We start from the raw sequence: 27,716 nt of genomic DNA on the forward strand, positions 1-27,716 counted from the left end.
TGTGTGTTGCTATAGTAAAAAATTTAATAAACGTCAAATGAAAAATGGCCACACAGTATTCTACCTATGCCGGACAATACAATATCAAGTATACGACCAGTGACACACACAAGCAAGCAGGCCAAACCATACAAGCAACATAGTGATAGCTCCAACTTTTTGAACCAAGTTAAGGCATTTTGGCATCTCTGATTTATGAGGCTGTAGTGTGAAAGTTATTTAACTTGCCATTGCTCATATGTCGTCTTTAGTTAATTGCAGTTCAAAGGCAACCATGAACCATTTATAAATCTTAAGTCTCTCTAAGTCGTTGCAAACTAGAAACAACAAACTTTTCCCATTTCGTTGATAATTTCGCGCAACATTAACATGCTTATTAATCGTTGATACCCCACACACACACACACACACACACAGACACATTATAGTAAATATGAAAATATATAAACACATTCATGTTTCTGTGAGGAAATAGTCAAGCCGCGTGAAATTGTCAAAGCTTTTCCTGTGGCAACATTTTATTCACAATGTGTTTAAGAATTTTATTGGACCCCCCCGACTAGGGAAAGTTTTCTTTTGGGTTAGAGATGGGGTAAGGGTGACGGTTATACCTTTTTTGAATGGCGCAAGGCATTTACTTAATAATTTAGTGAGTGCCAAGTGGGCTGTTATAAATATTTATAAGCTTGGGCCGTAGAAGGCAGGCGCAGGCAGATCTTCTGCTAGGTCTGCTTTTAAGAGCCACTTGAAGCACTCAGCCTCAACCTCAACTATGTGGCTCAATTGCGCGTAAAAGTCAAATGTCGCCTCCTTTTATCCGCATCCTTAAACACAAAACGAGACACTCATATCCATCCAGCCACACACACATACAGGGATTTCGATATCGAGCTGAGCTTTTGGCCATCTTCCGCTCTTTGGCTGGCTACATAAGAAAAGTTTGCACGTTTTGGCTTTAGCCAGTCTGATATATGCGCATGTATTAGTTTCTTGCCACCATTTTGTATGCTTATGGTCGTTAAGGGACTTACCATGCAAAAACATAAATTTATGAAATATATTTGAAAATATCTACCAAAAAACATTCCCTCATTTCGAATTGGCTATTTCATTGCGCTCAGCTGGTGAATTTTACGCATACCTCACAACTACTAAATCCATTCTATTCCAAGGATAATCAACTAGCAGAGACCACAAAAAGTGTAATTGAAGTTGTTGTGGCATGTCGAACATGACCGAAAATCAATGCAAAACTAAACTGAACTAATGTTATTTGTCCAACAAACAATTTTAATGAAATCATGGCGACAAACACACACACACACACAGCAGCACAAAAAAAAAAAAAAAAAAAAAAAAAAAAAAAAAAAAAAAAAAATGTGCATGTGTATTTTCAAGTGAGGTCGCGTTTATCAGTCGCTCCGCAAAGTAAAGCTACACAATTGACGTACAATACCTGGAATATAGAGAGGAAGGATTAGGAAGGGTCGCCAAGAGACTGGCCACTCACCTGGACTGCAATCGGCTGCCCAGCTGGCTGCAACTGTTGTGCTGGAGAAATTATTTATTTCCTATCAGCCTTAGCTTGGAGGCCACGCCGGGAGGGGCGGCGGGGGTGTTAACCATATCCCGCGCTTTCTCCTGTGGTGGGAAAAGTGCATTTTTTGCACTTTTTTTTTCTTTCTTATCGTTTGACTTTTTAGCGCTTTTTTACTTTGCCGATTGCAACTAATCAGCTGGTAACTAGTGTTGTGAACCGTCGATCGATAACAGAGCCGATAAGCCAGCTGACGGCTTAACATAAGCTCACAACAGTAGCCTCCAAAGTGCTGCGTGCTTTTGGGCGCTCGCTTAGGCGCGATTTTTAAAAATCCCCTATAGACTGAGTAAGTCTTAAGTTACCGACTAGCAATCTTTTCAGGTTACAAGAAGAGGACCAACAAACCCACAGGGCCTCTGAGGCACGAAGAGGACTGTGGTCTGCGCTTGTGCCAGCGGCCACAGCGTATAAAACCTGGCAGCAGGTATAAAATGCAAAAAATACTTGGAAAAATGGTTGGGAAAACGTCGACTACTCCAGGTGGCAGCCACAGTTGTGGAAATCCACCCATGGTACAAGCCATGGCAGGGGCACGGATTCTGGAGGCCCCAACAACCGTCATCACCACCACTACTGCACCGGTGGCAAACTTGGCCGATGCAGCGGACATAGCTACAAGCAACAGCAGCAGCAAAAAGCACGGACTGTGCACAAACGGAGGCAATCCTTTCGCCAAAGGAAGCAAGATCGCCAGGACACCACCGCAGGCTCTTCACTCGGCCCCGCCGGCCATTCGAGGACTACTTGTCTCAGCTGGATGCGAAGAAGAGACACCCAAACGGGCAAGGGAAGCAAGCCCTTGCAACACCGAAAGTGGAATCACACCGAAGAAGCTAAAAGGACCGCCGCAGGCACCAAACATTTTGATGGCCGAACTGGGCAAGATCTTAGACGAGATCATAGATGGCTCGGTTAATAAAAAGGCTCCCCCGACGCGCAACACAACCCAATGGATGAAGGAGGCACATCTTAAGATGAAATCCATTCACCTACAGGTAATGGAACAGATGCAGGAATATCCGGTGAAGGCTGGACCATGCCTTGCATGCGCAACGCGCAATGCTGCCGCCAAAACCAACAAAGAGGTTACCAAAAGGAAGGATACCAGGACGGAAGACCCACCGACAGTCAATAAGAATGACAGGAGGAGGAAAAAGAAGTCGCCAATCCAGGAGCGGACTCCAAGGACCCGAAGCCCCGCAGCAACAGCAGTATCATCAGGACCAGTAGTAGCTGAAACAACTCACGCAACGAACATCGTTGGAGGGAAATGGCACATAGTGAAAAGCAGGCCCAGACCCATTAAAAAGAAGAGGCCAGACGTCATCATGGTGAAGTGTAAAGACCCAGCCAATTACGCGATGGTACTGAAGTCAGTCCACACAGACGCCGGAATCCAGCAGTTCAAGGAGAATGTATGTGCGGTTCGACGCACAGCAGCTGGGGAACTACTCCTACAGTTGACCAAGCCAGCGGACGACGCAACTGTTAAACTGCAGCAGGCAGTGAAACAGGCACTTGGAGACACCGCTGATGTCAAGGCGATCAGCGATAAGGCCATGGTAGAAATAAAGGATCTCGCAGAATTCCACACTGCAGATGATCTTCTGCTCGCCGTCCTGGAACTGATCGACGAGGATTTGCCGGCAGAATGTCACCCAAAGATGCGGAAAGCGTACAGCGGTACACAGACCGCAACAATGATGGTGAACCCGAATCTGGCGAACAAGCTGCTGCAGGCGGGCAAAATACGAGTAGGCATGTGCATATGCCGAGTACGCCTGAAGACTGAGCCGAGACGGTGCTACAAGTGTCTGGACTTTGGGCACACAGCAGCTCGGTGCAGAAGCAAGCACGACGCATCCAAGCTATGCTTCAACTGCGGTAGCAAGGATCACGCTTCAAAGCAGTGTGACCAGAAGGCAGCGTGCATACTTTGCACACGACATAAGCGGAGCAATACGGCGCACAACACGCTCAGCAGAGCTTGCCCGTTGTTTGTAGAGGCTGGCAGTAATAGGAAGGATTAAGTTTCTACAGCTTAATCTAAACCACTGCAGGTCGGCACAGGACCTCTTAAAACAAACTGTGCGGGACCTGAAAGTAGATTTCTCAATCTTGTGCGAGCCATATTCCCATATACAGGACCACAGCTGGACGCAAAACCACCGTTATGGCGCGGCAATTTGGAGCAACAGCAGGACATATCTGGAGAATCAGCACAGCGCGGACGGATATGTAAGGGCGAGGTACAATGGAGTATATGTCTACAGCTGCTACATAGCACCGAGCAAACACATCGACGAATTCTGCAGCATACTGGATGGATTAGTGGAGGACGCCAGAACCCACACGCCAACCATCATAGCCGGCGACTTCAATGCATGGGCAACGGAATGGGGTAGCCAAAGGACCACTAGAAGGGGCAGGGCCCTGCTGGACGCTTTTGCCACACTCAACATCAGTCTGCTCAACGTAGGCAACACTCACACCTACAATAAGGCTGGCAGAGGCTCCGTGATCGACCTCACGTTTGCTAGCCCCTGCCTAGCCCGCAGCGCGCAGTGGGCAGTTTCGGATATCTACACGCACAGCGACCACTTCGCCATTGTGTGCTCTATCAAGAGTTGTCCACCTGCACACACACCAACGACGTTCTACAGCTGGGCCCCAAGCACGCTGAGCGAAGAAGCGTTATTCACCATGATGACCCAAGGGACAAGGAGCAGCAGCGCGGACGCGGACACCCAGGCCAACCACATGGGCGACATTCTTCGTAGAGCATGTGATGCAGCCATGATACGCAAACGGCATGGACTCAACAAATGTAAGCCAGTACATTGGTGGAATGCCAGGATTGCGGATGCCAGGAGGCAATGTCATCAGGCCAGACGACGACAGCAACGTGCCCGCAGAATGCCCACGTTTCCGGAGCTGCTTGCAGACTACAAACGGAAAAGAGCCAACCTGAATATGGAGATCAAGAGAAGTAAAGCGGACTGCTGGAAGAAGCTGTGCGCAGATGCAGATGCGCAGCCACATGGGACTGCCTATAAACTAGTTATGGGCAAACTCGCCAGGCGCATAATGCCAACGGATCCAACCAAGTTGGGTCACATTGTAGCAACGCTATTCCCTTCAAGGCCGACGAGGAACTTAGCAGCGAGCGGAACACCATGTGCACCGATATTCACAGATGTTGGTGAAGTCGTGGAAGCAGGGAAGAGGATAAACGTACATAAGGCCCCGGGCCCGGACGGGGTCCCGGCTCTTGTAATCAAACTGCTAGTTTGCAAACACGCGTCGACGTTTGTGGAACTTTTCAACACATGCATGCTGCAACGGGAGTTCCCTACGAGGTGGAAGCTACAAAGGTTGGTCCTACTTCCCAAAGGTGATAAAACAGATGACCCATCTGCATACAGACCCCTGTGTATGCTTGATGTGATTGGGAAACTTTTTGAGCGCATCATTTGCAACAGACTGGAGAAGGAACTGGAGCAACGTCATGGACTGTCGGACTGGCAGTTCGGATTCAGGAGGAAACGCAGCACTATCAACGCCATCAGTTCGGTGGTAGAGATAGCCGCTAAAGCCATCGAAGGGCAACGCTGGAAAGGCGGCAACAAAAAATACTGCCTTATATCAACGTTGGATGTACGGAATGCTTTTAATTCGGCCAGCTGGGACTCCATTATCGCGTCCCTAGAGCGATTAAACATATCTGAGTACATAATTAACCTGATATGCAGCTATTTCCGGGATCGGGTGCTACTCTACGACACAGCAGCTGGTCCACGGAAACACACCATCACAGGTGGAGTACCCCAAGGATCAGTGATCGGGCCAACATTGTGGAATGTTATGTACGACACTGTCCTGCGATTGGACATGCCAACTGACACTCGCATAGTGGGATTCGCGGACGACATCGCCATCGTCACTGTGGCCAAGGATATACAGCAAGCGGAAGAAAACACCAATGCAGCAGTGTTCAGGATCCTGGAATGGATGGAGGCAAACTCACTATCCATAGCCGCACACAAAACCGAGGCCGTGCTCATAAGCAGCAGGAAAAAAGTGGAAACAGCCAGGATCGAAGTCGCCGGATGCTCAATAACATCAAAGCCTGCCATTAAATATCTTGGAGTCATGATGGACCATAGGCTAACATTCAAAGCCCACCTGCAGTATACCGCAGATAAAGCTGCGAAGGCCACGTCAGCTATAACTCGCCTCATGGCTAACGTCGGCGGCCCCAAGCAACGGAGCAGATGGCTCATCTCGACAGTGGTAAGGTCCATCATCCTATATGCCGCCGCCATATGGGCACCAGCGATGTCATCCCCCACCTACAGCCGGGACTGCAGATCGTCGTACCGAACATGCGCGCTCAGGACCATATGCGCGTTTAGGACAGTCTCCGAAGATGCCGCCTTGGTGCTGTCTGATATGGCCCCACTAGACCTCTTGGCTAACGAGGCTAGAAATAGAGATCCGCCGCCAGTTAGAAGAGAGACGACTCTGACTAACTGGCAACGCAGATGGCGTGACTCAAACCATGGGAGCTGGACAAGGCGCCTTCTCCCCGACATTCGGCCATGGCTTAATCGCAAACATGGTCAGACTGACTTCTATCTGACACAGTTACTGACGGGACATGGATGCTTTAAATCCTACTTGCATAGGTTTAAACATGAGACGGATCCCTTTTGCACACACTGTGCGGGGAATATAGAAGACGCAGAACACGTCCTGTTTGTCTGTCCTAGATATTCTGCTGAACGGGAAGAGCTAAGCCTAGGCATTGGGAGGCCATTTATAGTCAACGACTTTATGGATATCCTACTTAGCTCGCAAAACAATTGGCTAGCTGTTAGCCACATGGCAGCAGTCATCATGCAATCCTTGCGTCGCGCTGAACGCCAGCGTAACCAAAACTTCAGTTCTAGGTAAACTCTAGACGAGGCATACGTGCCATCTCCCCCTCGTGAAGTAGTACTTCAGCGTTGGTTCCGCGAGAGGGATACGGAGCATAGGGTAGGTTTTAGTGCGGTGCGGTGACCACTAACCAAGGTCGATACCAAGTCCCACACCTCGGCTTTCAATGCTTTCCCCCTATTTATAAAAAAAAAAAAAAAAAAAAAAAAACACAGCAGCAGATACAGATATGTACATGCTGCTGAAAGTGTTTCTCTTTTGGCCAGGTTGTGGCAATGGGCCAATAATTAATTACATTTGCTCTCAAAATACATTTGCCGGTTTGAAAGTGACACAGTCCAAAAGTCAACAGTTTGGCATATACATACGTATGTATATAAATACATACAAACGAAAAGAGACAGAAAAACCAAACCAAAGATTGAAAAGAACACATATGGACATTTGTGGGATTAGAAATTTGCATGAAACATAATTCAAATTGATGTGTTTTTTTATAATTAAAGACAACAAATGCTGCAAATGTGTAGATAAAGGGCTCTAATAACAATATTATCAACTGGACTCGTTAGTTTCCAATTATATTATTTATTATGCAAGCAGGTATATGTCTACCTAGATTACTTATATAGCCGTCTAGAATACAGGAGACTAACTATGATCTTATTTAGGGGGGTAGAACAATGAAATTTTGAAACCCTTTTGCTCAGCTACCGATCTTTCAATAATTTCTTTTACAAATACAAAGCATCAAGAAGAATCAACGGCAAACATTAAAGTATTTTAATACTGTTCATTCAGTAATAATGATTACTCTATTTTATTCGCTTTCGTTTGACAAAAAATTATCAGAAGCACTCGTTAAATTCTTTCACCTTATGCTTTTGGAAATCGTAGAGTTAATTTCTTTATGAATATATTCAAACAATGCTCTAGTTAGTATACGGAAACAAAATAATGATTTAAACATTTTAAATGCCCATCTACGACACGTGTTGTACAGAGAGAAAAGATAAAGCGGCATACTGAGATAATTAACATAATTTCATTCAATTGCTTATCGATTATGACGTACTGGAACAATAAACAGAAGCACAGTTGTGCATACAAAAGATATCCACATGTATATATGTATATGTATAGCTGACTATAAAGATCCATGCGTTTCGCGATTACTATAAATAGCCTGGCATTAATGCCAACAGAGGCATAGTCTGGAAGAAAGACTACAAACATGATGCGACTGATACTTTTGAGCTCTGCAGTGCTTTTGGCACTAAATTTGGGTATAGCCAATGGCCAGTGTCAAATTACACAGCCAATGGTGGAGGGTACAACAAGGATATTCATGTTACGTGATCGGAATCGGCGATTGTCATTGAAACGTACCGTGAGTTCGGCAATTAATGAAGTCTTGCAAATGTACTGCAGTGCCACAGACATTGTGGCTACCACCTGTCTGCAGACTAGAGTTTTCCAACCTCGTCTACCCCAGACTTGTCGGGCTCCACCTGTTGCCATAGTACAACCTGTGCAGGATCGATCGTGCCCACACACTATGTTTATGATAGGCTATCGAGCTGGAAATCAGTTTTTGGAGCTTTATCGTGCCTGCTTCGATACTCGAGCGGTTCGTGCGGTCTTTGTGACCCATCGTGTTTATGCCAAACCTTTCTGTAAGTATCGCCGATTATCATTATAAAAACGAAAGATCGGAATTTATTAAGCTTCGTTTTCTTTGACAGTTCCACGGCGGCCTTGCGTTCGCTTTAGTACGGACGGAGTGATCGGACAAGCTGATGAGGCCAGCTATACGGTGCGAAGCATCCATGCTACCTTTAGGGCAACATTTGGAAATAATCAGCAGTTTATACCTAATAATCGTGATGTCGTTATAAATCGCGGTCACTTGGCGGCCTCAGCGGATTTCTTATTCGGCGATCAAATGTGTGCCACATTCAAATACGTGAACGTAGTGCCTCAGTTCGCGTCGATCAACGATCGCAACTGGGAGGCCATTGAGCGTTGGGTACGCAATTCTGTACGTGGCAATCAGTTTGTTGATGTGCGAACTGGGGCCACCGGCATACTGACATTGCGAGTGGGACAACAAGCTGGCAGACAGGTGTATCTCAATGGACGACGCAATCCTGTGCCCGAATGGATGTACAAGAGGGTCGACAATCCCACTACAAGAAGGACGGTTGTCTTTCTTACCTACAACAACATATTTGCCTCGCAAAGACCTCCGGCACCGCGATTCTGTAGAGCCGTCAACTGTCCCATTCAGCTGCCGAATACAGCACGTGATGGCTTCACTTTCTGCTGCGATCCTGCCACCTTTAATCCTTAATTTCGGTAAATAGTCTCTGCCAAATGTCGGTAAATAAAAGTTAAATGCGAAAATTTATGCATTCAATCTGTTTTCATTTCGTATGCCAGAGAAATTAAAGTCACATTATAACTTTCTTTTAGGCGTTTCCTCGTTGTGGTCTTTTATGCCTTGAAATCAATTTTCATAAATCGTTAAACTGAACAACCGGCATTTTAAAAAGCAACTAAACGCCTCCATTCCATCCCACCACATTTGATTCATCCATCTAAAGCTTAAGGAATTGACTTTGACTTTGGGTTTTGTGATGTGTTTTTGTTTTTTAATGTCTTTTAATGGTCATTCGGTGGCTTGGCATAAATTTTTGTTTCCGCTTTTCGATGCGTACGAATGCAATAAAAGCACAGCAATTGCTCTTGCGCCTAAAAGTAGACATTAAATAAATTATTCAACATGACCTAAACTGTGCGTGCCCCAGTCTTGGCTAGGCTGGGCGCTCATAAAATTGCAGCATAAATTTACAAATGCTCCGACTAGAAGCCGGAACGATACACTCATCTCATTTCGAGTTGTCTCCTCATCTACTCTTGAGCTCATCTATTCGGTACGCATAAAAACCTAAGAGTTGTAATTGTGCTGTAAACACGCAACTCAATGGCATTGTAAATGTGGTGTTGTCCACTCCCACGATTCTCTTCCAATCTTTTCCATCCGCCTGCAGTGCGGCGCAATTTAATTTATGTTTCGGCTTGTGGTCGGTCGGTCGGTTGGTCGGCTTGTTGATTTTGTTGCCTTGCCCCTTTTTATTTTTATTGACCATTACAATCCAACTTACACACACAGATACCACACAGATGCACACATGCGTTTTCTCTTCGCTTCGAGTCACAAATTTTATACATATAGCATAATTTGGTGCGCTCTTTGAGCACACACGCTCACACACTCAAACTCTCTTGCTCCTTCTTGGATGTACATTAAAATTGCCCAAATAGCGCCAAATTGCTCGTAAGCTGCGGAAATTACGTTACGCCCAGCAGACAATAGCCTAAAATACCTTGCCACTCGGGTTTTGTTGATATTTTTGTTAGCACCAATGCCGCTACACAATGACAGACATAAGACGAGAATCATTCAGTCATTGTTCGCATAGATATACCATTATTGTTGCTAAAAACTACTTTCAAACAAAATGGTATGCAATTTGGGTTAAGCTTTATTCATCCACAATGCACAGTGGGACAATTGTGTAATAGTGCCAATAAAATTTCCTGAGCATTGAAAACTCAGTGGAATTGCTATAATCTTTTTGTTATTTTTTACATAATAATAGTCTCAACTCGAACAAAGCTATTTAAGTATGTCGACGTCGACGGAAAAAAAGGTATGACCATCATAGGAAATATAAATGAAGGATATAATACTAAATACTAATTAAAACATAAAAAGTAGCCGTAGCTTAATTTACAACTATTTATTTTGTCTTAGGCTGCATGTTAATAATTATAATTATTATAATTCCTTCTACTTTCTTGTTTATTAACAAAAATAAAAACCACAGTTTCCAAATTAAACCAACCCCCCTTTTCCATGTTTTAATCACATTTCGAAGCTTGTGTATGACTACACTTTATTTTGTGTCGAAATAATACCCGTTAAATAAACAAAAGTATTCAGTAGGATGTAACTCAGCATCTTTGTGAGAGTAAGTTTTTGGCCAAGAATTGGAACATTTATTTGGCATAAAATAAAGCGAAATATTTTTGGTTCTACGTATTTCATGAGGAAATTTCATTTGGTTGCTGTCATCATTTTAACTGCAGAGACTAAACCAACAGTATAAACGGAAGCCGGGGCACACATGTTGACCCAGTATTTAAGTCCGGTCAAGGAAGTGCTGCCAATGTCAAAAGAGTCGGAAGAAATTAAATTTGCCATGCATATCCGTTGTGAAATATGTTTTTGTTTATTTTCTTTATTTGGTTGGGTAAGAACACAGAATTGGGGGCATTAAAATACCACACAATTGGTCAACGAAATATGGTGCCAAAAATAGTTTATATAGTTTATATAATTGTGTTTTTTCTTGTTCTTTTTGCTGCCGACACGTGCGCATAAGTTGGGTGGCAGCTTTTATTTTGAATTCAAAAGAGTGTTAAAGAACAAAAGACCGAATCAAAGTGTCAAGCCTATAAAATGCCATCCCAAAGTGCATTTTAAACCAGCAAAGCAACAACCATGGCAGGTTATCAATTGCTACTCCTGATGCTCTGTGCTCTGGGATTGGGTGAGTCACAGAGAGATGGTTACTATCTATAGTCCTCTGACTATATATTCGTTTTTGTAGTCCTTGAGTCACGGGCAGAATGTACTCTAACTCGTGCTATGGTCGAGGGAACGAACCGCCTGTTCACCTATAGGAACGCAGCTGGCCAATATGATCTGAAGCGTACTCTACGAGTGCGTGAAGGTGAGGTCCTACATATGATCTGTCAGCCGAATGACATCATCCAAACCACTTGCCAGAGGAATGGCCGATTTTCACGCTCATTACCCATGCATTGTACAAATCCGATGTTCCCTGGTGCAACTGTTGTCACGGACAACACTTGTGGACAGACCATGTATTCCATTGGCTATACCATCAATAGTCACCGCATGGAACTCTATCGTGCCTGCTACGATCGGACCAATGTTCGGGCCCATTTCACAGTTCATTCGGTATATGCCAAGAGCTTCTGTGAGTTTTAAAAGTTAACTGACACTTCCTGGCTATGTAACTAGCTTTTTTCCTTAAAGATCCACGCCGTCCCTGCACACAATTCACTCGAGATGGTGCTCTCACGGAGGCAGATGCCAATAGTTTTCTCACACGTAATATCTACAGGACCTTTAGGCGGCTTTTTGGCAATCGCCAGACTTACATACCCAACGATCGGACTGTGGTTATCAATCGTGGCCATTTGGCCCCCTCAGCTGATTTTCTCTTTGGCGATCAGATGTGCGCCACCTTCAAGTATGTAAATGTGGTGCCTCAATTCAAAGCCATCAACGATGGCAATTGGGAGACCATTGAGCGATGGGTCCGCAATCAGATCACTGGAGAGGCCAGGCTTAACATTAAAACTGGAACTGTAGGGACATTATCTCTAAATCAAACACCTACTCGCCGGCGTCAAGTAATTCTCGGCACTGCCACAAAGAATCCGGTTCCAGAGTGGATGTACAAACGGGTGCGAACAGCCACCAATCAGCCACTTGCCATCTTTGTGACCTACAACAATATCTATGCCACCCGCCGGCCACCAGCTCCTTCCATCTGTAATAGCGTGCCTTGTCCTGTTACTTTGGTGGATACTGCTAGGGCGGGTTACACATATTGCTGCAATACTACAACGTTTCCTCTCTAATTTGCAATCTGTTTTCAATCTAACAATGAATAAAAAACACTTTTTATCAGCATGTCAGCATTAAGAAGTCACTAAATTGATGGCTATTCCAGATACTTAAAGCTGCTATAATCTTTCTCTTTCAAATTTCCAAATGAAGGTACAAACTTTTGCTCTATGCATTCGTTACTTCCAACAACATTTTTGGGATCGTACAAGCCAACTAAGTCGGGTTTCTGCTACCTCTCGACCTGCCCCATAAAGCTAAATTCCAAAGCCACATTCCCGCTGTAATCCAGCTAAGTTTGGAGTGTAATGAAGGATTTTTATATTACGCTGCACCTTAGATTTAATTTTAGATAGCATTTTATGAGTGCTGATGACAAAATGCAAGGCACATAAACTGCAGCTTGTTGAAACGGCACACACACACATACACACCTATATAGATACATAAAGGGATATTAAAAGGGGCAACCCCTTTCTCTACTTTTTTTATACTTTTTTGTTATTATACGTGAGCGGACCAAGCACTTGGCAATGTCTCTCTGATAATAAACACCGATAGGCCACAAGGAGAGCGTGGAATTTTCTATGACTGAAATGCACTGTGAAAATAAGAGAGCAAACTAAAAATAAATATGAACACTCATTTGAATTTCTATTTACTTTACTTAATCTCATCTACTTGGCTTAATTTTAACTCATTGTCAGTAATTTATCACGTAAATAAAACTGATTTTGAGTCTAATCAATTCTTACAGTGCATGCCCCGAGGATTGACTTGAACCTCATGAATGTTTTCTATTTATCGCTGATGACCTGCGATGTGCCACGTCAGGGGGGAGGCAACAACCACTTTATTTGATTCGTTATTGACAACAAAAAAGATAGAGCCAGAGAGAGAGAGAGAGAGAGAGAGGGAAAGACAACTTCCCCGAGAACTTGATCTGACGATCTTGAGATAACAATCCCAATATTGTCTACCTTCTGCTCTCACTCTCTAAAGTATAAATAAAATCTCTCAAAAATCTCTCTTGAATCAGTGTTTGAGCTGTGCTTTATAAGGCAAGATGTGCTGTTGTCAGACAAATTTATTGCTGCTTTTGTTGTTCTTTTTTTGTAGGTGCCGTAAATTTGTAAATTTAATCAGTGACTAACAGATGTATTGATTTTAATTCAGTTGTGGCCTATGCTGATGCTGATTGCCAGCTGACTGGTCATGAAATTTCGGACACGAATCGTATATTTGCCTTTCATACGGACTCTAGGAATTACTACCTCCAGCGATTAAGTGTGGTACCAACGGGACAATCGCTTGATATGATATGCGATGCCAATAATGTGAGACAGACAACATGCAAGTCAGGTGGTCACTTTGAGCCATCTTTACCCATGAGCGATTGCCATAAACCAATCAAGGCAAGTGTAGAACAAATTGCCGATGAAACCTGTCCATATACCATGTATCGTGTGGGTTATAAGCTTAATGAGCAGACCTTTCTCGAGATCTATAGAAGTTGCTATAATGTAGCCAATGTCGCAGTCTATTTCACCCTACATCTGGTCTATCCCAATAATTTGTGTAAGCAAGTATCGGAATCTTGTTAATTTACATCAACATAAACAGATTTCCTTCTCTAGCTGGCAGTGGTCGACCCATGCAAACATTCACCACCGACAATGTCATAAGTGGAGCACAAGCCTCATCGTTCGAGGCAAAGAATATATACAAGCGCTTTAAAGAGTTGCTGGGAGCACAGCAAACCTATGTGACATCGGAGAGGGATTTCGTCTTTGATCGCGGCCATTTGGCACCCTCAGCTGATTTTATCTTTCATCAGCGTCAGACATTCAAGTACATCAATGTCTTGGCCCAATTCCGAAGCATCAATCGTCACAATTGGAAGAAAATTGAGAATTGGATACGTCGTGAACTTACACTGGGACACTATAATGCTCTGCAGATCTGCACTGGAGGCTTGGGTGTTCTCAAGCTTCCAGACGATAGTGGTCATAGGAAATCAATTTACTTAGATGGAGCTCAACGAAATCCCGTACCCGAATGGCTGTTCAAAATAGTTAGTGATGGCTCCAATAAACGCTTTGTCTTCTTAACTCTTAACAATGTGCATGTAAGAGAAAGGCCATCGCCTAATGCAGTTTGCCAAACAGTCGCCTGTCCCCAGACAATACACCTTGAACAAAGCAAAGAGGCGGGCTTTACCTTCTGCTGTGAGCCCACTCACTTCCTTAATCGTAATTTGCCACAACTAGCCAATTTAATCTAATAAGACTTAATTTACAATTGGATTCTATTTAATACATTTTGTAAAGCTAATACTAATCTCTGACATTACTTTTACATATGCAATATAATTTTGCCATTTTATCGCTGACACATGTGGCATCTTTTTCATAAGACGTTGTTCGACTTATTGTCTCCACATCGACATCAACGTTTTCGGTGACATTGTTGAATGTCACGGTGGCGTAGAAATCGGCGCCATTTGGTCGCACCTTGAACTTGGTGCGATATATGGCCACCTCTTTGGTAGTCATTTCGTCATGGTAATTTTCTTCCAACTCGATTTTTATTTCCGTCCTGTGGATATAACTTAAAGATAGTGTACTGCAAATACTGCTCAGATTCCTTCTGTCCAAATACTCATTGATGCGATCTATCACTTTTGGTGCTATGCGGCTAGCCCAATCGGCTTTCAATCTTTTGTATGGTACGCAGGTGCAAAAGTGTTCCGGTATGCCAGCATCGTCACACGACCTCTCTGGATCGACGGCATAGAAAAGCGAATGACATTTGGGACAGTCGTTGGATCTGGGTAGGGCAGGACCATCGGGAGTTCCGCCCAGTTCGATAATGTGCTTCAAGGTGTTGTGCAAATCGAAATTAGACGTCAAGCGATTCTGATTAAGTTGCAATGCCTTAGCGAACTCTGGATAATGAGCTCGGAACCACGGCGGCAAATAAATGAACATTGCCGGTAAGCGTTCCTCTAAATATCCACTCTCAAAGCCTAATATTTTGCCATAGCGTGACCCATGATCGGAGAGAAATATCATTATACTCTGCTCGAATACTCCATCCGTTTCGAAGTCTAACATATATTGCAAGATATAGTCATCCATTTTGGAGGACATTCTATAGTCATTGTGACTGAAACTGTTTGACCAGAATAGACCAAAAATGGGACGTTCATCCACATAGCGGTTGATGAAATCTCTACCAAAATCATAGATATAACTGCTGGTAATACGGCGGCCAATACAATAGGTCATCGAGCATTCCTCGCACTTCCATTTATCAAGAAAGTGTTCGAACGCTTTGTGCTGTGGCCTGGCATAGTAGTCAGTTGGTTGTTGCAGGAATCCAGGTTTACAATAGTTGAATGTAGCCATGCCCGACTCATCCTCGCCCATGGCTGTCAAATAGCTGGCATTTTTCATATAATGCCAAATGAAAGGAATACGATCAAAGCAGCCATCCTGTTCCCAATCGCAGAGTAGCTCTTTAGATGTTTTTGGTGTGTATCCAGTAAGAATGGCCATCAAATTGGGGAAGGTGTTGTCACCTATCTGAAGGCAATTAACAAATAATCATTAAAAGTGGCCATATAGTGATTCCTGATCGCGCAAACCTTATTGTATCCTTGCATTTCGTACCAGCCACTGCCAGTGAGGTAATTGTACGTCTTGGGCATAGTTCGCCTGATATTAATTCTCGACAAACTATCGATTCCAAACATTATAACACTCGGTTTGCGTTTTCCGGGCACATTTGAGAGACCTGGAGGTGGTGACACATACTGTATAAGCGAATAGCCATCATTTTGCAGGACAAACGAGTCATTGTCAAATTTTTGACATTTTACTATCAATCCCTGAACATGTTGTGGCACCACAAATCCCTGCGAAAAGTACTTCCGGCTCAAGCTATAATTGAAATTAACACTTTACTTCATAGCCAGTAATAATTGATTGCTTAAATTACCTATTGTAGCTGTCATGTTTCTGATCGCGCACTATCTCCAGATAGTAACAATTGTAATCAATGTCACTGGAGTTAAGTAAGATTGTTGCCAAGGTCTCATTGATGTGCAGCACATATCGTTTTATGTTGTGATTAAAAATTGGTGTAACCAGAGCCGTCTCATTGGAGCATGTCTCGAATTGCATGGGTGTGTAGACGGCCAATGTGTCGGGGCCAAAGGGATCCACATAGGGAATCTTACACTTTGAATTATCCACATAATAAAGTTGTGGTGTCCTAACCTTAGAGACCTCCTGTTCTTCCGCCTCCTCCGGCTCCGCCACCTCTTCCGTTAACAGATCCTCATCATCGTCCACGTATTCACTTACAGTCGTTTGTTTACTTAAATTCAAACTAAGTTTTTTGCTACCCACTTTCATTGAAGCTAATCCAGCATCTTGATTTATTGTAAAATAGAATAAAAATATGACAAAGAAAGTAAAAGCGCACCATTGATAGAGCGAGTGAACCGAACTCATGTTCCACAACCTTCAACTTAACCGACTTGACTGATGAGTTATTCGACACCCACTCACTATAGTATATATGTACCATTCACCTATCACCTATCAGTGAGCAGACAATGTTTTTTTTTTTTTTCAAACACCTGTTTCCACTGAGATCGCACGCGCCCAATACACTTTCCATTAGTGTGATTGCACAGTGCGAATGTTATACAGACGTTGTACGTTCGAGTTTCCACAGACTGATTTCGAAGACTATTTTAAAATAAATTAAACATTTCTGGTATGCAGTTTTCTAATTTCTTATGGCCTAAATTGGAGGGAAGGGTGGGATGACAAAAATTACGATACGTTATCTCAATACGATACACAACGAATAAGTAAGAAAAAAATATTGTTTATTTTCATTTGTCTTGATTTGAAATGCTATGAATTAAAGCAATCACATTTTATAGTTTTAAATTTTGCGCCATTGAAAAAACAGTGGGATCCGGATAAGAAGTAAAATAGTGGGAGTCGGACAATGGGAGCCGGATAAGAATTTTGATGTTGGCATCATTCGTTTGATGCTGGCATCCATCGCTCGATGTTGGATTTGAATTTCGTATGACCGGACAAGTTGTGTCGATAAATACAATATTTTCGCCATCTGGCCACTTTACTTTTTTACGGGGAATTTTCATATTTTTAACGGCTTGGGCGAAATTGGCACGCCGAGCGAATTGATTTCGCCATGTTGTTGTTCGATGTTGGACTCCTTGTTTGACTGCTGTGTTCGAGTTCGACTTTTTTGTTCGATGTGATTTTGTCTTTCATTGTTTTTGTTTGTCTTTGCGGCGAGTGGCCAAAAAGTTAGGGCGAATATTCATTTTTTTACATCTTGGGCGAATTCGTCGCGCTGAGCGAATTGAATTCGCCATGTTGTTGTTTTTTATTGTTGTTTTTGTTTTCAAAGTGAGCGGTTGTGCGGGCGGTTGTTGCGCGAGAAAATTGTGAAAATTTGTTGGGGAAAATGCATCTAAAGTGTCGAAAATGGTGAACGGGAGAATGTGAAAACGGAAAAATGTCCAAGAGCTCCTTCCACGAATAGTTTTTGCCGAGGCGAAAACGAAGGGAAGAAGGAATAGAAAAAAATTGTATCCTGGCCCACACGCAGGATAGCTGTGTGAAGCAAACGCGTGGTAAACGCGCGAGGGAGGGAGACAAACAAACGAAGCGAGAGAGTGAGAGCGAGAAAAGGGCGACGACGATATAAACGATAAAAATTACCAAAGAAGACGCGCAAAAGGAAAAAGGAAAAGTGCATGCAATATAGAAAATCAAAAGTCATAAGTGAAATGTGGATGATGTTGCAGCGCTGCAACAGCATCCACCAAGTGAGTGCATAAGAGTGAAAGGGAAAGAGAGAGAGAGAGAGCGTTTAATTTCTTTCATTCTGCCAAAAAAAGGGCGACTTTTGTTTGTGTTTGTGTTTAAGCTTCCGCCCCCAGTGAACAAACGTGAGAGAGTAAGAGAGAGAGGGGAGCCACCATCCCCGCGCGCGCATCTTCAGCTGTTAACTACTAAGTAAGGCTAAGGTCACTGCTCCGTCCCCCTCTTCGGACCATGATCGGATCTGCATACAAGTGAGCCGCCAAACACCGAAAAGGTTAGTAAAAGACTCACACATAAAAACTATATAGAGTTGACCTCGCTTTAAGAAAAATCGTGTAGGAAATGAATGCCAAATTTAGTCGAAAATAAAACACGTTTGCCAACGCCAATTAAAGTTGCAGTTGGCAGAAGCAAAGAAAAAACAACAAATAAACAAACACAGAGAGAAACCGGCATGCCGGCTGCTGCTGCAATTCAAAGTTAAACGAGCCAAACTACAAAGGCAACGCATACAAATGCGAGGGCTGTTTAATAGGTTTTTCTCTAAAGCAACTAAAAAGGATTTAATCTGGGTTGCGGATCCCAAAAGATCTGTTAAAACCTTAAAAAAGGACTTTTTTAATATATTTGAACATTCTATACATACTGAACCATTTAGGGATCCCGAGGGGAGAGTCTGCAGGGTATGGACATCCCCGATATATCAATATTTTAAATTTAGTTCTACTTCTAAGTAGTCCATGTACTCAACCAATGCTTATCAAAAGGCAACATTTTAGTAGGCGTATATTTAATGTACATACATATGTTAAAGATAATTTCATAATATTTTAAAATATAGCCATTTTTAGAGATTTTTGAAGATAAAAGATAGTTAATGGGTAGCATTTTGATAATAAGATATTAAATCATTTCAGTTAAAAACTCTTACAACCCTTAATCCTTGAAAAATGTTGTCAATTATTCTTACCTGACTTTTGGTAAGTTTCAGTCCGCCTTGTTATGGTTGGTTCTAAGAAAAACATATTCATGCAAAGTTTCTCGTTTACAAATTCAGCTCAGTTGTGTGACATGCCAAGCAACTGAACTTTTCTGCAGTTTTCGAATAGCTCTCGTTGCAATAAAACTATATACATATGTATGTATGTATGTACATGCATACATACATATATCTATTTCAGTAAGTCTGAGTGTTTTTATATTGGCTCTACTACAGCAACTTCATTGCGTACTTTAAATATTTCACCTAACTATACATATACACACATATTTTGCCCGTATATACAGAAAAAGTTCTCGGCTTGTGGTTTTTTTTCTGCACCGCCAACTTTTGAAATGAAAATAATCATAATAAAAGGCTGGCTCATGGCTCTTTCAACAATGCTCACTACTCTCTTGCCACTGCCTGCACCTGCCACAACATCCATTTACCCACACATACAAACCCAAACACACACACACTCACATTTACTCGTTCTACTCAATGGTTAACATGAATGTATGAATGAGTTAATCTGGCGAAGGGAAAGCGCCAAAAGGCAACAGTCAGCAGCAGCAGCAGACGACGACGACGCGTCTGCCATAATTCTGGGATGCTGCTATCAAAAACACAACACAAAAACAACAATAGCACCAAAGCTTCACTAGAATTTCCAATGAATCAGAGACAAACAGTAAGCAAACAAAAACAATCTGAAGTGAAATGACTGGTACTCTTTCATAACAATTTCGGAACTCAGCACAAATCATAAAAAGTATCCGATTTCTAACGGGCATATATGCATCCTTGAGTTATTGAGTGACTTGTTTTAAAATTAATCTCTTTGTTGGCTCATGTTAGTTTTTACTCGTTAATTTATATACAAATAAAGTCCTAAAGTTGAGTTTTCCAAGTATTTCCTTCGTCTAATTGGACTGACAATGGTTCGTCTATCATGAATTGCAGTGGCATTTTGTGTTTAACAGTTTCGTTTTGTTACATTTCGTGGCTGGCGTTTTCATTGACGTAATTGTCAGACCCGGCCCAGACACACTTTACTCACTGTCTGACTAAATGCAAAACTCCGCTCTTTGATAGGGGGGCTCCTCGCTACTCTCATCTCATCTTTCCCCTCTCTATCCTCTATCGCATATTTGCCTTTTTCAAGCTCAAGAGCAACGACTGCCGACAGCTGACTTCACTCCTCTCCCCTCTTGCCTTTCCAGGGCGCCTAGTTCTTTGCTTGGGTCTTTTTTTCGCCATGAATTTGCATTTGTGGTAGCGCCGTCTAGAGGCAAAGCACATAATATTATATTTTTTCTTTCTATATAATTTTTTCGTATTTTTTTGCGCAATTTCGTTGTTTTTTTGTCGTTTCTTTGGGTTTTTCTATTTCGGTTCGTTGCACTTTCGTCAGGCTTTTGGCCAAAGTTTTTCATAGCACTACAAAATAAAGTTCTGTTTACTCTGCTGGATTTTAAGAAATAATTAATGAGCTGATAAATTTTTGAAATACATAAATTAAGGAATCATTCGTATGCTCCACCAAAGGTCCCAGAACAATTAAAATTTAATTTACCCAAAAAACCGCAACATTAAAATTTTAACAGCGCAGCGCAAAAAATAAACCTGTAGGCCACTTAAGGGGGTCTTTTCCCTTAAAATTAATTGAATTGGTGCACATTGTTGCCAAAAAAAAGAAACACGATGTGGAGAAAGGCAAAATGTTAGAACATTTATAATATTATTAGCGGGTTTTCTGGTTGCGTTTCCCTCACACTCTATTATCAAAATGACTGGGAAATGAAGGTCCTTTCGGTCGTTAATGCGGCAAATTCACGCAAACATTGACTGAGTCATGCTAAATGTGAGCCGATTCTCGATGGCGCCGGAGTGAGAACATGCCATAAAACAGAGTCCTTTAGTCCTTGTGTCGAGATCCTGCTGTGGTAAAACACTTTTCTGCAAAAAGTGGCCTCTCTTACATTTCATTCGAATTCCGACTGACTGTGTGACTATGTGTGTGTGTGCTAATGACGCCGCACTTAACCCATGTTACCCCACAACAAAACTGGGCGTGACACACCTACCCAGGTAGTCAGAGTGTAAGTCAATGCCAGATTACGAATTTTTATGAGCACTTGACAAGTCTATAATAAAAGCAGAGAGATGCTTATCGTCATCATCCTAGCACCTCTTCAAACTCCTAAGCAAATTTTCACACGGCTTCAATTTATATGATATGCGATTTAGATATGACTTAAAGTTGCGACTAACATCCCTGAGTCTCTCTCTCTCTCTTTGCCGCCTCGTCGAAATATGGCAAAATGAAAGCATTGCACAGACAGAAAGAAAGAAAGGAGAAAAAATAAAAGAAAACCAATAGACAAACTTTTCCATTTTGCAATATGCACAAGGCAAGGCGCAAGCTGCCACAACTCGAGACAAGTTTCTTTTTTTTCTCTCTTCTTAACCAAGTTGCATGTTGTCAAAATTGCTTTGACGTTTTATTAGTTTGCAACGAAGCCCCAAGCAGTTGCCGCTGCCACCGCCGCCGACTCCGAGCACTCCAAATCATCATCATCATCAGCAGATAGAGAGAAATTTACATAACAAACATTGAAGGATGCTCTCGGAGCACACTTCAATTTTTAGCCGGCGCTAAAAATAACAAAAAAACAAACCAAACCCCCAACAAAACTCTTTCAAATACTGACCAAAAGCGTAATGGATACGACTGATGAATGTGAAGTTGTGGAGAGGGGCGGATAGGGAATGGAATATTCGAAAATAGTGTGTGCCGTCGCCATGTCAAAAAGCCAGTGACCGCATTAAGTTTTCTTGCTGCTCGCTAGCCACATACAAAACGTTTTGGAACGTTTCCAGGCAGTCAACCAATCCATTGATCGCCTAAGAGGCCTGCAAGACTCCGGCACACGGGCAGAGTATGGGCATGGTCCATGAGATTGATGTGTTCATCTAAGAGTTGGTAATACACTTTCTTTTCTTGACTTTTAAATCGAAAAGGTAGGACTTTTTAAATAAAGGGCGTTTAAAATTAATTTTAGCTAACAATAAGATCTTTGAAACAACATTTGGACATGTTGAAATTGATTGAGAAGAAAGGCTAAATTAGATTCGTAAGTAAACTAATAGAATTTGAAAGGTAAAGAGTACTCGGAAATTCGTTAAGAATCAAAATCTCTCCATTACAGTTATCCAAGTTAAGATTATATAAAATAACCTGTGAAATTGTTTTAATTTTCTGAGTTAATTTTTCATCTTGCTGGAAGAACTATAAAGAACTATAGAGCATTAAAAAAGCGATCTTCAATTATAGATTTTTTATGTTCCTACTTTGCCATATAACAAATGGAGCAAACGGTGATGGGGCAACTCCCAAGTGAGATTTGTACGGCGGCTATTTTTGTGGCCGTTGCAGGCTGCCAGCCCAGCGAATGAAAACAAAAACTCTATGACAAATAGTTTCAAATGCTGTTTTGTAGTTTGTCCCCAGCCCAAGTGGTGTAGTTTGTTATTTTTAGCACAAATGCTGGACGCACCCTAGATTAGTGAAGGAGGGACAAAAGAAGAAAAAGAGAAACAAGAGAAAGAGAGAGGAGTCGCTGCACATGTCATACGTAATAATTAATTTAATGCAATGACCAAAACCATCTATACAACGGGCCCAAAAACGGTCCCTTAAATTGGGTCAGCGTCAATTGTTTCGGGGGTTTCCTTCCTGCCTTTTGTTCAACGATCTCTCTTACTAACAAAACACGAACCTGCTTGCGTCACTCAATAAAAAAATGCTGGCCTTTTAACCTTTGCCCGCTTTATTGGCGTTTTGCAATTGAAGTTTATCGGTAGGTCGCTTCGACCGCCTGCGCTTGGCTTGTGAGACTCATTAGGCAGAAAAAAAAACTGTCTTATTGTTGTTGTAATTGAACTGATTATGAGATTGTTGACTTTTGCTTGTGTTTGTGCCTTCTTCTTTTTCCCTGTGCAAGTGTTAATGTTTGCTTAAGATCCGTTCAGTGTGCTGACATTCATATGAGAAAGTGCACTTGGAGAAAAACAATTAACAATTTTGAGCAAATTCTGAAACAAGTAAGCAACGAAGATCTACTGGAAATATGTATAACTGAGAGATAAATGTATATAAAAAAAGAATTCAAATTGAAACTAGTTATGTGTTTCTTAAAGTGTAGACTGTGCCCCTCTTATTATTGTTCTTTATTTACATTTTTCTTTGCCTCGCTTTGCTCTGCTTTTGCTTCTTCTTTCACGTCTTCGTCATGGTCAATGGCCGATGCATAACCAAGGGGATACTAAAAGGCTAAAGACTGAAGACTGACGACTTCTAGTACTATGATATAATCTTTTTTGCGGTTACCCCGGCAACAAGAAAAACTTTACTAAGACGACGACGACTCACTCACTTCCATCTAATATCTACCATGTGTGTAAGCATATCATTCTTCGGTTGAAATTAAAAACGAAGAAGAACCAAATGGAAAAGAGAGAAGCAAGTGCGATTTGAGTTTAACCAACGGCAGAATATCTGTCAAACGGGCGCGGTCTTTCAACATTTGCTTGTTCACAAAGATGAATGTGCAAAGCAAACATACAATACATCAGAGCTCCAAAAGAGGGGAGACGTTGTGGAGGGTTTGGTTGTGTGTGTGTGAATAGACCTTGCAGGATCCTTTTCTATACAGCGCACTGTAATTTACATAACACTCACTTATACTTAGTGCCTGACCCAAATTTGATGATGGCCGCCAGTGCTCATCCACGTCTCCACCCACTTCACACTCACATCCACCTCAACCTCCAGCATAATCCATTTTAAGGCATTTTTCAACTCAAAAACCCAGGGGAATGTGGCATGCCGAGAGAAGAAGCACAGGCGGATGAATCGTGAGTAATTAACTCAGGAGAATGTAGTTAAAGAAGATGGCAACCACAAAGGTCAGGGATTTAGGTGAAAGCTTGCATGGAATGATGGTGGGATGGAGTATGATGCGATGTGAATAGAGGCAGTTTTCTCTGTACTTTTAAGCATACACAAATTATACAATTTACTAAATGCTTTTTGGGCAACTAGAAGTGAATGGTGTAAAGACTTTGCATACATATATACTTAGATTTAATTTGTTAAATGCTTAGGCAAATAATAGTTAAAGTTGAGCTATAAAAATCAGAAAGTTCTAAAATGCTATATTAGTTTGATTCTTGCTTGAAAGTTAGTTGGTTGCTATTCAACTTATAGGTGAAAATAATCTAATTTGCTATTAATTACAGCTATAACTAAACTACCTTTGAATATTAACAAGATTAACTGGAATTTAGTAAGTAAATAATGCAACTAAAGTCCCTTTCACTGGGATCATCTTATATAATGACTGTTTTGTTCTCTGGGAATTCACCTGTTCTCCTTCTTTGCAGTTTACGTAAGAGTCGTTCGAAAGATAGTCCAACTGAAGTCAATCATTAATTACCCTTGCAAAGTCTCTGTCTCTCTCGATGCAATGTGCAGCAAACATTTATCATTGATGTTGCCAATAGGTCTCTGACTCTCCTTCTCCTCCTCCCGAAACGATTTACGCAATTGAAAGTCGGTATATACTTGTATATATGTATGTATATAGTATATTAGATTGGGTGGTCCATGGAACACCCCCGTAAATTGCACAAGCCAAGCCAAAGCTATCTCTTGTGACTGTCATTAGCTCTTTATTACATTGCTCTCGATATTTTTTCTTTTCGTGGGCGTGGGCTGGTTGATTAATGAACACTGCTTTCGCTCTCTCGCTCGCTCCCTCTCTATTTTCTCTCTGCTTTAGTCTCTAAAGACGGTTAAAAAGACAAAAATCTTGTTTATATATTACGCCTTGTCCTCCTCTGTTCATGATAATAAACAACTTGCACCGAAAAACAAGCAAGAGAAAATGACAAAAAGATACAAATGACAATTAAGTTTTCTGTTTACTTGAAAAAGCCACAATAAGCCTTGAGTAAACTTTTATCCAGTGAGTCATGCTTTTGCTTAGTGCATATTAAATGCTTTAGAGATAGAAGTGAAATCCTTGTTTTAGCTTCTGTTCCAGTTTCTCTTGTTTTGATGTGTGACAACAATTTCCGCACAATTTCCATTGTGTAAACTTTTCTTTAGCTTCCTCCCCGCAACCTCCCTCACCCACCCACTCACTCATTCTCTCACTTCACATTGTATTCCTGTGGCATTAGCTGAGCTGAGCTGCCATTTCGGTTTGCCGATTGGCATTCTAATGGACTTTCATTGGTTGAAACAACTTTTCGTAGCAGCAGCCACAGCCTGATGACCCACATCTGCCATATCCTGGCGTCCATTTTAATTGCTTGCAATAAAGTTGAAACAATTCTATATACTGGCATACACACACACAAACACATAATGAAAACACTGAAAACATTTTACAGTGCTAGAAAAGTGCATAATAATTTAATTAAATTAAATTTGGCAAATAAAATCTACAAAAATCTGAATAAAGTCCAAAATAATTTTAAATGCTTTAAATTAATTGGATAATTGCGTAATTTATTTATATATTTATTATTTTATGTTGAATACTGTTCGGCAAAGATAATCAAAGATGTTTCCCCTCATCAATAGTTTATTTTTAATAAATTTCGAAAATCACACTTGTTTTCTTTTATTTCTTTTGAGATTTCAATCAACGTGCTTCTAATCGTAATTTCATAGTAATAATGTTGCAATAGAAGAAGTTTCTCAGTCTTGCAACGTTGTAAGATAGCGAGCGTGATGCAACATTGTAAACGTTTATAACGTTTATCCACTAATTTGTAAAAACTATTACAGACAGCTAACTTGCTTACATCATCATTGTTTTAGGTTCCCTGCACTTTTTTGAGAGGGAAACTTACCCCAGTCGCAGGGTAAACATCAAATTGAACAAACACTAAGCCTAATATTATTATTTATTATTTTTTGTCTTCACGCTCAACGATAATTCAAAGGCAAACACAATTGTTTACTCTAGTTCGTACACTTCTTCTCTCTCTTCAATTATAGTTTTTTCCTCTGCTTGCCAAAAAAAAAAAAATATATATATATGTATGTATATGTAGATATTTGTGTGGCAATCGAAGGCATGTTAAATGGCCATAATCTGTTTATAACTATGGCAATGAATATATGCTAAACTAAGGGATTTGTGCCCAACTGTTAATTAGCAATACCAGCAAAAAGATCTGCCCCTCCATCACCGAATAAAAACAAAAGAAGGAAAACAAACAAATGAAGCGTAAAAAACAACAAGAATTCAAGCCGCAATCTAACCAAAAGTTATATGAATGAATTGCCATGTCAGTATTATGAATGTGTAAGTGAATATATGTGTGTGTGTAAACGTATAAGGCAACAGCCACGCCCTAACGGCGCCGTACATTTATTTACCGGGCTTTTATGAGTTCTTTTTTGCCCATATCAGTACACACGTGTGTGTGTGTGTGTGTGTGTGTATTCATGTGCCCAGCTGTGAGCACGGGCTTACCTATCCCATTGTGGCCATTAAGGTGACTGAGTGGAGAGTGACGACGACGATGATGACGCCAACACTTTGGCTAATTGTTTGTGCCAACAATAGGAAAAGCCTCGATCAGTAAAGCCAATAAACTATATGCATATATTTAGACAGAGTATTTCATTTTTGGTTGTGAGTCTCAGCCGTGGGATAGGTCAGTGATATGTGGGCTAAAAAAAAACCTATAAAAGTAAACATTAGCGATAAAAAAAGTGTTAATGGCTAAAGCAATCGGGAGCTTATGAAAATTAATTATTAAAACCACTTTTTCAATTAAACTTGCTTTACAAAGCGAAACAACTGTCGATGGGCATTAATTATAAAAGACAGAATTTATATTAAATTGATTAGGACTTTTAAAATGTATATAGAAATTGTTAAAAAAAATATTCAATAAGCCGATAAGCATTTCAACCAAAACTGATTAATCACTCAAAACAATAAAAAAAATTTTTTTGACTGATTCATAGATAAAGAAGAATAATTTTCAGTTTATTAATCACATTATAAATATAAATTCTGAAGACTAATTGTAAATTTAATAAAAAATAAGTATATTAAAGAATTTAAATGACATCATGAACATTCTCTTTAAATAAATAATAAGTCAAAGTATACAGAGAAAAAGGAAATTTTCCATTCTTTTCTTTACATTTTCTCTCCAGGGCTTCCACAGTTTGTTTTTTGCATTGCCTTTTATAGGATTTCATTTCCGTTTTTGCAACTCAAAGAAATAACAAAGTTCGCACTAACAATAACAGAAAGAAAATGCAATTAAAATAGAAATATTAACACAATATTTTGGCTTTGGTTTACTCTCCGCTCCGAATTCATTATGGACATAATTCTTGTTCAAGCCACCACAAAATGCTTCAATTAATTGCAATGTACCGCAGGTTACTCATTTCAATTTTGGACCAAACCAAATTTTGCAAATTTCCGCAAGTTGTGTGTGCCAATCGATGCCATTAAATTTGGACGGATACGGTTCGTATTTAAG

General features: G+C 41.2%; 5 protein-coding genes across 5 annotated transcripts in view; 4 read left to right on the forward strand and 1 right to left on the reverse strand.

Annotated features, from left to right (window-relative positions):
- The first annotated feature begins 7,775 nt into the window (after nt 1–7,775).
- Nucleotides 7,776–8,894, forward strand: LOC137585414 (uncharacterized). Its single transcript, XM_068301183.1, has 2 exons — nt 7,776–8,217; nt 8,287–8,894. The coding sequence occupies exons 1-2, from the start codon at nt 7,776–7,778 to the stop codon at nt 8,892–8,894; spliced, it is 1,050 nt and encodes a 349-aa protein (XP_068157284.1).
- Nucleotides 8,895–11,111: 2,217 nt separating this feature from the next.
- On the forward strand, nt 11,112–12,283 carry LOC137585942 (uncharacterized). Its single transcript, XM_068301980.1, has 3 exons — nt 11,112–11,160; nt 11,221–11,613; nt 11,673–12,283. Exons 1-3 carry the CDS (start codon nt 11,112–11,114, stop codon nt 12,281–12,283), a joined length of 1,053 nt encoding a protein of 350 aa, XP_068158081.1.
- A 1,032-nt stretch (nt 12,284–13,315) lies between these two features.
- Nucleotides 13,316–14,684, forward strand: LOC137585561 (uncharacterized). Its single transcript, XM_068301356.1, has 3 exons — nt 13,316–13,384; nt 13,446–13,847; nt 13,907–14,684. Exons 1-3 carry the CDS (start codon nt 13,336–13,338, stop codon nt 14,551–14,553), a joined length of 1,098 nt encoding a protein of 365 aa, XP_068157457.1. The 5' UTR covers nt 13,316–13,335; the 3' UTR covers nt 14,554–14,684.
- Nucleotides 14,564–17,521, reverse strand: LOC137585559 (uncharacterized). The gene is made up of 3 exons (XM_068301354.1): nt 16,272–17,521; nt 15,919–16,213; nt 14,564–15,856 (listed from the first exon to the last, which is right to left on the reverse strand). Exons 1-3 carry the CDS (start codon nt 16,787–16,789, stop codon nt 14,606–14,608), a joined length of 2,064 nt encoding a protein of 687 aa, XP_068157455.1. The 5' UTR covers nt 16,790–17,521; the 3' UTR covers nt 14,564–14,605.
- Nucleotides 17,522–17,713: 192 nt separating this feature from the next.
- LOC137585558 (ankyrin repeat domain-containing protein 50) overlaps nt 17,714–27,716 on the forward strand; it is a 29,537-nt gene continuing 19,534 nt past the window's right edge. The window contains exon 1 of the mRNA XM_068301353.1: nt 17,714–18,422. The gene's annotated coding sequence lies outside the window, so the exon portion shown is untranslated. The remainder of the gene's footprint in view (nt 18,423–27,716) is intronic.

Source organism: Drosophila tropicalis, unplaced genomic scaffold (genome assembly GCF_018151085.1).
Source record: "Drosophila tropicalis isolate 14030-0801.00 unplaced genomic scaffold, ASM1815108v1 contig_878, whole genome shotgun sequence".
Classification (NCBI taxonomy): domain Eukaryota; kingdom Metazoa; phylum Arthropoda; class Insecta; order Diptera; family Drosophilidae; genus Drosophila; species Drosophila tropicalis.